The 12,686-nt window shown below is 35.7% G+C and overlaps 1 protein-coding gene across 2 annotated transcripts in view; it reads left to right on the plus strand.

The window, feature by feature from the left end:
• Positions 1 to 12,686, plus strand: part of vnc (GNAT family N-acetyltransferase vnc) — a 95,267-nt gene that overhangs the window by 39,421 nt on the left and 43,160 nt on the right. For both annotated transcript variants that reach the window (XM_090382855.1, XM_090382847.1), the window contains exon 5: positions 7,753 to 7,913. In XM_090382855.1, the coding sequence (XP_090238981.1) occupies positions 7,753 to 7,913 (161 nt within the window). The remainder of the gene's footprint in view (positions 1 to 7,752; positions 7,914 to 12,686) is intronic.

Consider the following 12,686-nt stretch of genomic DNA (forward strand, 5'->3'; position numbering starts at 1 on the left):
GTGAAGGCGAGGGATATTTTTCTTTGGGAAGATATATCTTATAGAAGTCCAGCAAAGAGACATGATCAAATTTTTCTTTAAGTTGAATGTCAGATTGTAGCTCTATGCATTCCATTTGAAAATTGGTAGGTAATATGTTTATGTCGACTGAAAATGGAGTCGCAAATATACCAAAAGATTGATGATTTTTCCGGAAATCTTGAAACCTGTTCTCAAATTCCTGTATCAAATTGAAAAGCAAGGCTGCATATTTCGTGTTGTTCACAGGACCGTGTTTAGCCAAAGTGTCGAAATGCATAAATTGTTTGCCTTAATTTGAGATTGCCATAGTTTCAGTTTCATTTCGAACACTGTTATAGTTCGAAACATTGTATTATTCAGTTGGTTTTCACCTTGAAGACGCATGTTTAACTCATTTAAATGAGCAGTCAAGTCTACTAAAAATGCCAAATCTGTGAGCCAGTTTTCATCATCAAATTATGGCACAAATTTTGTTTTTGATTCCATAAATGACTTGATTTCATTTCACAAATCATAAAATCGTTTCAAAATTTTACCTTGGCTTAACCATCTTACTTCCGAAAGGTAAATGATGTCCCAATAGTCAGCATCCATAAATTTATGGAAATTCAATCCCTTGGCCTTTATGAAATTTACAGCCTTGATGACAATCTGCATGACGCTTTCCATCTTTAAAGCTTTTGCGCATAAATTTTCTTGGTGTGCTATGCAGCGATATTTCATCATACGTAAATTTTGGGAGGCAATTGCATCTTCTTCTATTAATTTTACAAGTCCATCTCTTTTACCTATCATCGCCGGGACACCATCAGTAGCTATACCAGATATGTTCACAATGGACAAAGAAAATTGCTTTAACGTATTTTTCACTGCTTCGTATAAATCTCTTGATTTAGTTGTGTCTTTTAATGGCACAATGGAATATAATATCACTGAAGAAATATAATATCATTTCTTCAGTGATATTATATTCGTCATCAATACCTCTAATAAAAATTGCCAAATGAGCTGTATTAGTAGCATCAATACTTTCGTCTGTTGCCAAAGCATAAAATTTAAAATTAGCAGCTCTACTCTCCAAACCTTTTTCGATAGATTTTCCTCTTTAATCAATTCACCTCGCTATTGTCTGGTGAGACAAACTGATTTTAGAAAAATCCCCTTTTTTTATCAGTGCAAATTATATCTGCCATGCTTTCCATACATTGCTTAATCAACTCACCATCAGCATATGGTTTAGTTTTTTTTGCTATCAGGTTTGCAACCACATAACTAGCTTTTACAATAGAATCCATTTGAGTTATTTTTTTTAAAAACTTTGTTGAGATGATAGACTTTTTTTTTTCAGTTCCGTTATTTTGTCTTTACGACACATTCCTTGATACGCACTAAATTTCACAGCATGTTTTTGTGTGTAATGCCTTTTCAAATTGTAGTCTTTGAAAACTGGCACAAAATCCCTACAAATTAAGCAGATTGCCTTAGTATTTGCCTCGACAAAAATGTAGTCATCTGTCCACTTTTCATTGAACAATCTTCCTTCTATATTTTTTTTTTTTTTTTTGGTTCGGTTTTCTTTTGAGACGCTGTGGAAACCATGCTGGAATTTAAAAAAAAAAATAGATTGAAAATTAGAAAGCAAGGTTTAATAATCAAATAAAAATACTTACATGTCTTCTAAATAACCAAAAATGTATGTCTTTTACCAAAGGTAGGTAGGTAGGAAGAAATATTATCAATAATCACTACATTTTACTTGCCAAATCGCCACAAACACACATAACGTCTGCACCTTTCTTCGGTGTCAACTCGACTGTTTACAATTGCACATTGAAAGCCGTACCAGCGTACCCGTGGCGCACATAGAGAGACATCTATTGCGTGGTAAAAGTAGGAAGCAAGAGCACTAGCGCACCATTTATTATGTCGAGAAGTAACTACTCACGTGGGCGGCAATTTTGAATAAATACAATTATTTGAGAATAATTTTATGAATCTCTCATTGCTAAAGAACATGTTAAATTCAAAAATTCATCGCTTATAAATTACTAGCATGTTAAAATTGTATTTGTAGTATTATTAATGGTATTTTTAGTTGCAATCTCATAAAGTTTGTAAGTTTACAATTTTTTGTTGGGCCGCAGGCTGGACAAGTCTGGTCTAAAACAAAGTATGCATGTAAAAAATACCTTGTGGGGCCCACTGGCATATTCTATGCATCTTGATTAGATTTCACAGGATGATTCATTTCTTTTTCTTCAAAATTAAAAATAAAATTTTGATGACACAGATGATCACATTTGACTTTTAATTTTGAAACAGATTTATTGTAGATTTTGCATAATAAAAGTTCACTGTATATTTCACCTCTCTCAACTTTTGTGATATTGGGGAATGAGAGTAGCTCTGTGCGAGCAAAGTTTTTACGGCTACAGCTAATAGAGAAGTTTTTCTTAAATTTTTGCTGTTTTATTGACTTAAGTTGGCATATTAATTTATTTTCTAGAAGTAGCTTTATATTCTTAGTTACGATATTTAGTTTAATTTGAACTTAGAGATTTTGTAGGTTATTACTTAGTATCAGTAAGGGTATCTAATTCACCTGTTTTCACCTGACAAGATTTTACAGCTCTGGCGAACGCTAAGTTTTTAATTATGTTTAGCCGTGTTATTGACTTAATTGTTATATTAAATTATTTTCTGTAAGTAGCTTATAGACCTAGTCAAGCTCCTTGGTTTATTTTGAATTTAGATAGTGATTTTGAAAGTTAATTAATACTTAGTGTTTGTAGATTTACCGTTCGTTACTTGCCGCCATTGTTATAAGATACAACATATATCCTGAACTAGATAGTGTGAGGTTTAACATAAAACTGGATAGTGAAACACGTAGCACTGTATTAGAAATCTTAATATAGTATAGTATTATCAATTAATCAGTAAAATATATTAATCTTATTAAATTTCATTGTCAATTAACTTCATTGTACTATTTTAACTAAATACATATAACGATCTAGATTTTAAAAACATAACATTATAAATTAATACATACACCGATGAGCCAAAACATTATGACCAGTGAATTGTTATGCAAATCGAAGCAACTGCAGGTGAACTACAGCACGTGCACGGGTCGAGACACGGTATAAAAAACACCTGATACTAGGCTTCATTAGTCAGTGTTACTCTTGATCGTCAGATGAGAAAGGCCACGGACTTAAGCGAGTTTGAAAACGGCATGGCTGGTGGGGTGCTCATGGTTAGCCATGTTTAGTATCTACTGAAAGTGGTCCAAGGAGGGAAAACCCACAAACCGCCGGCAAGGTGTTGGATGACCATGGCTCATCGATGCTCGAGGTGAGCAAAGGCTCTCCCAGATGGTACGTGGCAACAGAAGGGCAACTGTGGCACAACTAGCCAGTTCGATGTAATGTGTGTTGTGATACACAGTACATGAGGTAGAATTTTTCTCAGCGTGGTGTATGCTTGTTAACAGGAGAGATTGTTTCTATAGGGATGGGATACACTTAAATAGAAAGAGTGCAAGAATATTTGCTGATGCTATCGAGGCAGTGTTAGGTGGGTTGGAAAACTGCTAGCTTGTGGGGGGATTCACGGACTAATAGATTAACGGTAGCCACAGACAGAGGTGAAGGTGATTCTTGCACTGCTTCTATTGGAACAAGCAGCAGCCGCCTGGAGAGCAAGGTGCAGGGAATTTCAGAGACTGCTGGGAGTTATTGCAGAACAAGAACAATACATGGGCTGTGTTAGAGTAACTAAGAATAGGAACAGGTGCATGTATACTTGTGTGTATACCAGTGCTAGGAGTTTGGTAAATAAATTTGATGAATTTGAGGTGACAGTCAAAACCTAAAAGGCAGATATTGTTGGGATATCAGATGTGGTGTCACACAGATATAAGGAATGCAGAAATTGAATTTGGGGAGTATAATGTGTACAGGAAGGATAGACAGGATAGGAAGGGAGGAGAGGTTATTCTATTAGTTATAACTTTACTTACATAAAATCCAAGGAAGTACAGCCAATCGACATGGCTGGACAGTACAGTGTTGAGTCAGTTTGGTGACATAAACACTGGGAAAGCAAAATTTGAGAGTAGGAATATGTTATAGGCCTAATAGCTCTGATGAGTATAATAAACAACTGTACAGAGAAATAGTGGGCCTGTAAATCAGTGTCTTATAATGGAGGATTTTAATTTCCCAGATATTGACTGGAATTTGTGAGTCTGAACAATCCAGTTCAGAACTGTTCACAACCATCAGAACTTAACAGCAAATGCTTCACGTGGTCGGCGCTATTCAATTATGGATATCAATGAAATCAATTGCAATATGTCACCTCCATTATATTAAAATGTTTATACTAAAAAGGTATTAGCACTGAAAGCCTGCGACTATTGAAAATTCATTAATCGAACAAGTTAGTGCCAAGCATCATTTTATTTCATAATAAATCAGGGACCAAAGTAGGTAAAATGGCATCGTTTGTGTTATATCTCATATTGTGAATGCCTTCACAACGAGTTGTCCTGATATTGAACTACTTTTAATAAGGTAGTTCAATATCTCTTCAACAGTGGATTCTCGAGTATGTAACATTTCACCAGTGGATTCTCGGCAGATATCTATCACCACCCAGGGGTGGTGCTATCTAAGAATCCACTGTCGAAGCGATATTGAACTACCTTATTCGAGGTAGTTCAATAACAGGGCAACTTGTTGTGAAGGCATTCCATTCACAATATGAGGTGTTAACAAAAACAATGCCATTTCATCTACTTCGTTGATTTACTACGAACTAAAATGATTCCTGGCACTAACTTGTTCAATTACCAAGATGTTTATGTTGTTTTATATTTTTTTAATATAAAAATAAAGAATTTCTATATTTAAAAAATGTATTAAATGGGAAAACATTATAACAATACACTGTGTATTCTTTATCATGAATTTTTTACCCAGAAAAATTTTTACATGAGAAAATAATACATGTATATTACTTTTTACACATTACAACGTATAGAATTGAAATTGGGAATTAAGAAACTAAACCTAGCACAGAGGAAAATTTCTTATCTGGATTCTACTATATATATATTCTGATTTGAGTTTGCAGCATTTTTTTTCAACATGGTTATCTGTTTATCCAATAAATTGTCAGTTTTTAGATGTACAATTAATGTTTGTTCCCACATGAATAATGCTCTCTTTATATCCCTTAAAAACTGACAATCTGTCTGTTTGTTACGTCATTACTTTTTTCCCCTGAATACCTAAGTTCTAGGCCACCTATGTTCACTGCAAATAATGTTACCCATTTCCTTGACAGTAAAACTGAACTTTCACACCAGTGCAGTATGTCCTTGACCCTTCTTTTCTAGGCCTGATTTGAAGTGGGGGGGGATCTCTTTGCAGGTCATTTGATTCTCGAGTCTCTGAGTCCCCTAATTGTTTCTCCATTGACTCGGTTTTACCTAACAATTATGATAAATAAAACAGAGCTATAATGCTCAATGAGTTCTACATTTATATTGGTAGAATGCTTCACTACAACACCCTCCTAATTCATTCAGACGTAAAATTATTTCTCGATGGCTTCCTTGCCTCACAGACATGAATGAGACGCGGATATGTCGGACCATTCATGTCTGTGAGGGGAGGAAGCCATTGAGAAATAATTTTATGTCTGGTTGAATTTAGGAGGGTGTTGTAGTGAAGCATTCTACAGCAAAGCATTGAGGTAATTCCTCTTTATTTCTATATATTTACCTAACAATGTCAATACTACCCTTGCATCAAGAACATAGGAAAGAATCATCAGTTGAGCTGAGATTATCTATTAGATTGAACTCATGACTTATAGGGGAATCACCTGCAGCCATTCTCATTTGAGTCATAATAAACTGACAAAGCATTCAAAGTGGATCTTGTAGAAACCATTATTAAGGTGTGAAATAAAGATATAAATTATTACAAATGTACTTTACAAAATATTACAGTAATTAAATTAACAAAAAAAAAGTTACTATTTAGCTCCTAACCCAATCCACAAGAACATTGGCATTGTCACAAGCATTTGCTAAGCTGGCTCTATTATCACCGAGCCAGCTTGAGTAATTGATCAATTAGTGCATGTAATAACATAGTACATTTGTCATTTGAGTGAGTTTCCATCCCAAGTTGCCACCTGGGTTCTCACCCATATGCGACTCGGTTCTCATTCATATTTTATTTCTCCTACAGTCAGTCGGTTTTAATTTCAAATAAAATATAAGACCAACTCTTCAACTCAAATCACAAGGCTTTAAATTTATTGACCATTTGGCCTTGCGGTGGGGATGGGCCATCACACCCCCACCACAAGTTAATGTCCCTACCACGAGGAGGTAGGTCGACTACTACTAGCCGGGCATTGCCCTACATCTCTGAAAAGCGTTTTTTGTAAAATTAACAAAATAACTAAAATTGTTAAAATTATTAAACAATTCAACCAAGTTATTTTCTGAAAGAGGGCGTCCTCGCTCCAGTCTCTCTTTCTCTCTCTCTCTCTCTCTCTCTCTCTCTCTCTCTCTCTCTCTCTCTCTCTCTCTCTCTCTTAAATCCTTATAAAAAGGACAATCAAGCAGAATGTGGCGGCCAGTCTCGGGTTCTCCACATTCACAAAGCTCTGTCGGAGCCAGCCCCAGCCGGAACAACCTTGACCTTAGGCCATGTCCAGTGAGAACAGCACCAGCCGCAGGCCCAAATTAGAGCCAGGAACATTGTTCCCTACTCACTAAATGGACTGAGGGCATAAAGGTGTACAAATGTCGACCTTTCTCAGAATTGGTCCACTACCATTGCCAGATGGCTCCCAGTTCATCATTGATCGCCCTCGTTCCATGTCAAATCAACAGGACAGGCGCCCGTCCCACTGGGCATGACCTGACGCCAAAAATCATCCTGGTAATCCCTTGCTTAAAGGCATATCACAGTGCATATTGTGCCACCACTAACTCAGCTGGCATCTTCCCAGTTAGGACGCACAAGGCATCCGTGGCCACAGTCCTGCATGCCTTTGTGATCTCCAGGAGAGCAAACCTCTGTGTAGAGGACAAAATTCTACACACATGGGAATGTTCAATGTTCAATAACAGTACAGAAAGGACTTTTTTTTTATTTTTGTTTGTTTGTTTTTTTATTATGGTCATTTTTATGCATTTTTTATTATTCTGGTGATGACATCCTTGGGTGTGTTTACACTAGAACACAGTTCTGGACAAATGTGTATAGTGTTTAAAAAATTATGTACAGAATAGGCTGTTCGTGATTGATTCTTGATCAATTGAGTGGGAAGGGATTTTTTTTTATTGTATGATGTGAGCAATACAAGGTACCAGTTTTTTTCCTGCTTCCTTCGTGTATCGTGGCCATGAGGTCCAGCCGGAAAGTACGGCACCATCGTAATATCCAAGTCCGGGGCGGGATTCGAACCTGCGACCTTTGGGTTGCCAGGCAGTGGGAAGGGATGTAAGGTTACCACACCTAAAGAATGACAAAATTTACTTCCATAAAACTGCAAAACCCACAGTTTTGTTTTGGAACATTACCACTAAGAGATAGATCTAAGTTACTGTCTATATATTTTGAATATATTGTTTAACTCTTGTTTTTACCTTTTACCATTAATAGTGTCAATTACATTTAAGATTCCATTAAACAGGCTGTAAAGCGTTCTCATCGTCGGCTAGGAGTCGCCCAAAAGTTGATGGACCAATCATCAAGATCAATGGTAGAGTGCTTTAATGCTAAGTATGTTTCCCTTCATGTGAGAAAGAGTAACCGTGCAGCTCTTCATCTATACACAAACACTCTTGGATTTGCGTAAGTGTTTTATAAATTCTTTCTCTCTCTCTCTATTTGATAACCTTATACGGTAAAATCTCGTTAATACAGACTCAGTTTATGCAAGGTACTCATTTATACGAAGTACATAGCATTCCCTTGTGAAGGGATAGGCTTTTCTATGTAAATATATTCTTGTATTATATAATTCGGTTAATATGTATTACAAAGTTCATTTTCACCCCGTGAGCAATAAATATTGTTATTTTGTACATTTAATATAAATCTTAGCATAGCTGTCTGATTATTGCCTCTGGCCACCCAGTCCCCTGCTTCCCAAAGGATGGCACTGACTTGTTAGAAATTATTTTAGTGTAAACAAAACCAGTTTATAGTAGCAACAACATAAGTTCATTCTAAAAAACATCATGTTAAATTAACAAATGAATAAAAACAGTTTTTCTAAGTTGTTTACATACACTCCCTCGCTCTCCACAAGATTAAGGTCAGTTGCAATTGTTATGTCAGTTCAAAGAATCTTTTGCAACAGTATACAATATTTATGCCATTTTATCTGAGCCTTTTTCGGAACTTGTGTCTTTAAATTAATTTCAAGTTTGTTTATATTAAATCTCATCTAATAGTGTTATGGTTACAAAAAGTAAACTGACTGAATTGAGCCTGGAAATTATACAAGAGGCTGATAGGATTGAACTTAGCAAAACTGACATTGCAACGGAATACAACATCCTTTTATCCCAATATCCCTTCCTCTACAATACTGGAAAACTGAAAAAAAATTGAAGAACTGCGTGACATTGGAGCAGCGATTAAAAAAAAAACAAACCAGGAAACAAATTCCTGATTCAAAACACGAGGAGCTTGAAACAGAACGTTTTGAGTGGTACCAACAAATGTGTGCATATAATTTGCCAATATTAGGTCCTATTTTGCAAGGAAAGGCAAATTATCTGGCTTAGTAACTTCAAATGCAGCATTGGCTGGCTCCAAAGATTTAAAGACAGGAATAACTTGGTTTTGTGAAATGTTTGCGGTGAGTCTGGATTAGTCGACAAGGAAAAGGCTACAGACTGGTTGTGTTCTGTACAGTCCATTCTTGAAAAATATGAGGCAAAGGGGCGCCTCCGTAGCCAGGTGGGCAGGAGCAGCAGTGCGTAGCACACACTTCTTGATTAGACCGGGGTTCGAGCCCGTGCCTGCCAAATACGGAGGATGCGGAAAGGTCAGGGAATGACCACCGCATATCCCCGGAGCAATATGGCCTTAGTTGCTAATGCTCCTAAAAACCAAATAACAAATACAAAATGAGGCAAAGGATATTTTTAATCTTGACGAGTCAGGTTTATTTTGTAATTTTCTGCCAAACAAAAAACATTTGTTGTTCGAGGAGAGTTTTGTCATGGTGAAAAATTAAGTAAACAAAGACTCACTATTCTGTTATGCTGCAGTTCAAATGGCAATACAAAACTATGCCCACTGGTGATTGGTAAGTTTTCCAAGCCAAGATGTTTTAAAGAAGTTAGACAACTTCCCCGTGATTATGTGGCCAATAGAAGTGCTTGGCTTATGGTCAAAATTTTTCAGTCTTCTTTATCAAAAGTGGACAGAAGAATGGCTTCAGAAAAAAAGGAACATTTTGATGATTCTAGATCGTTGTACAATACATTCTGCCAAGACTCTTAAGTCGACAAATATACAGCTGTTGTTTTTAACCTCCCATTACCATCCATAGCTGAGTAGTCTGGAGTGGGAGTGCAGTAGCCAGTGGCAGATTACCCATTAAGGCAATGAGGTACGTGCCTAGGGGCCCCAGGCTTTGGGGGCCTCCAAGCCAAGACATTTTCCTATAGTGTTCTAAAATAGATTAATGTTTTCAGTAAACATCATAAAAATCTTGATTAATTTAAGCAAAAAATTCAAAAGTACAAAAATTTATTTATTTGCCACCTAACTTTTAATTATTTTTTATTCTTTTTTTTTTATTATTATTATTTGGGGGGGGCAAATATAATTTGCCTGGGGCCCCCAACTATCCTTAATCTGCCACTGGCAGTAGCACATGTTCTTTGAGTAGACTGAGGATCAAGCCCCTGACTGGTAAATACGTTCAATCTGCCAACCCGCACTGGACCAGTATGGCAGATTATGATCCATTTCCCTCAACATTAATTGTTGAGAAGGCTTACATCCTGCAGTGTGTGATAATGGCTGTAGTTTACATTTTCTTTCTTTCTTTCTTTTTTTTTTTAACACCAGTTTTATGCAGCTACTGGATGAAGGCATTATTTATAACCACAAGGGAGCATATAGAGCCTGCCTGATAAGTTACTTGATCCTCAACATAGGATGGAGGGAACAATTTGCATCTAAATTGGAATGTCTTGGATGCTATCCGTAATCTTGTTATTGCTTGGCAAAGTATTGCATGAAGTGTAATAATCAACTGCTTCAGAAAGAGTGGCTTTGGAGAGAATATTATCAAAAAACATGGTCCAGCAAATGAATGTGATAGCAACATTGAGGAATGGGGGAATTTGAAGAGTTTGTGAAGGTACATGTAGTTTTTACCATAGCAACGCAACACCAGAAGAACTGCTGAGCACCAAGCAAAACAGTGGTGTATTTGTTACCGGCGACAGCAAAAGTGAAGACACATACACCTAAAAAAGATACTCAAAATACATAATAGAGAATTTGTTGGCCTGCAGTAACATTGATAAAGAAATAACTGTTGGATTTTTTTTAATGTCTGTGCTGTAGTTAAAAATGCATATAGGACAAAAACTGTGCAAACAACGTTGGATTCTTTCTTTAAATTCGATTAATTTATCAAAAAGTTAATGGATTGTATATTAAGGTTAATTCTTAATATAAATATCCTTTTATATTAAGATTAATTCTTTTATTGTGATACTAAAATATTGTATAAACCCCAGGGGCTCACATGTGGTGAGTTGTGGGCTTGGCGAGGTCTCCTGAGCTGGATATCATCATTTTTCTCTTTCTTTGTGATTCCCTTTCTACTTCTCTCTCTCTCTCTCTCTCTCATATAGCTAATAATAATATATCAAAATACAGTGGATTCCGGTTAATCAGTGCAGCTGTTTATTTGGGGCAAATCTTAAAAAACAGAACCCAGTCGAGAAAATAGCCAGGGTTTGCTTCGCTTAATTGGGACAACATAGGGCTTAATCGGTGCAGGAGACTGTAGCACTGGAGATTACCCTACGATCGTCTCCGACCGAACCACGTGGTACAGTCAGATTTCTGGAGATCACAATAAAAACAATTAGCAGTCACCTGTTTATTGGGCTTTTCTGTTAGTGTAATCTATCATAAACAGATAGTAAACTCGATGTTATTGAATTTGCAATAATACCGACAGCTGGAATTCTGTGGGTTATTATAGTGAAATGTGTTTACACTTCCATGCAATCTTCAATCATAAAAAAAAATTAATTTTCAGAATCTTCTCTTCATTCCTATTTTTAAAGCTTCATAATTTGTTACTCCATTCTCACTTGCGTGTATCATGTTACTTGCAATTTATGTGTGCCGTGTTCTTTGTTATTGATTGCTTATCTTTTTACTGGTTTAAATTTTAACTCCCACCCACAAATGTCAACTAGTTAGTATGTACATATTACAGTACGTATTAATTATTCCGATTATCACATATTCTTCCGATTTTCACGTATGATTTAATTTTTTAATTGGTAAGGTAATAAAGGGTAAATTTGTGCTTAATATATCTTTACTTTTATAGCCTGCGGATAATATTCCTTCTGTTTTTGCTAATTAGAATCGCTGTTTAATAGAATTAAAATTCAATTCACAAATGTGATCACAATGACCGGTCCTTACTATACATCGTATAGTGAACAGTACTTTACTCTGGTGGGTTCATCGTAACGTGGTTTGATTGTACAGTGAACCAGTTGTAAAGCGGAGTCCATAGTATTTTAAACTATTTATGTGAAACTTCGGATAATTGGGGCAACCGCTGAATTGGGCCAAAATTCACTAGTCCCGATGTATCCCAAATAACCGGAATCGACTGTATATAGTGTACAATATTTTCATTTCTGTTAATTGCTTTTCTCTTAGTTTATCTTACAAATAAAATAAAATCTTTAAAAAGTGTGTTAATCCTACTGTATTGTTAGACAAGGCTTTTTTTTTATTATTTTTTTATTTTATTATTATTCTTAGCTATTATAGTATAAGCCAAAAAAAAAAAAATAATAATAATAATAATAATAATAATAAAGGTAAAATTTTGACACTTTTGGGGGACCTCGTTATTACAAAACGTGAAAATTTAGGTCCCTTGAACTTTGTATCAACGAGATTCTACTGCAGCACCTGGAACATGTTGGGATTATGAGTAAGATTCTAAGATGTATTATAGTGTAGCTGTAAGGCAGAGGATCGTGATTAATAGTTACTCTCCAAACTATTATTTCTGATTTTCTTAAATAACATCAATGAAGAGATACAGGGCAAAATGTCAAAATTGCAGTTAATCAACACTCCCAAACAGCACTTCTTCAGGGTAACTTAAATAGGTTTGAGGGATTGTAAAAAAGGTGACAGTTATATTTTAACACAGCAAAATACAAGGTTTTTCTCTTGGGGAATAGTAATCCCAGGGTAAATTATACACTTGGTGGGGTTGAATTTAGTGATGGGAATAATCATATGATTAATAATCAATTAGTTCAGTAATTGAAATAATCAAGTTTATGCAAATTAGCCAATTGTGAAATCTACAATAATAGATTTTGGCAT

This window comes from Mastigoproctus giganteus, chromosome 1 (genome assembly GCF_048544385.1).
Source record: "Mastigoproctus giganteus isolate SK-2022 chromosome 1, ASM4854438v1, whole genome shotgun sequence".
In the NCBI taxonomy this organism is placed as follows: Eukaryota; Metazoa; Arthropoda; class Arachnida; order Uropygi; family Thelyphonidae; genus Mastigoproctus; species Mastigoproctus giganteus.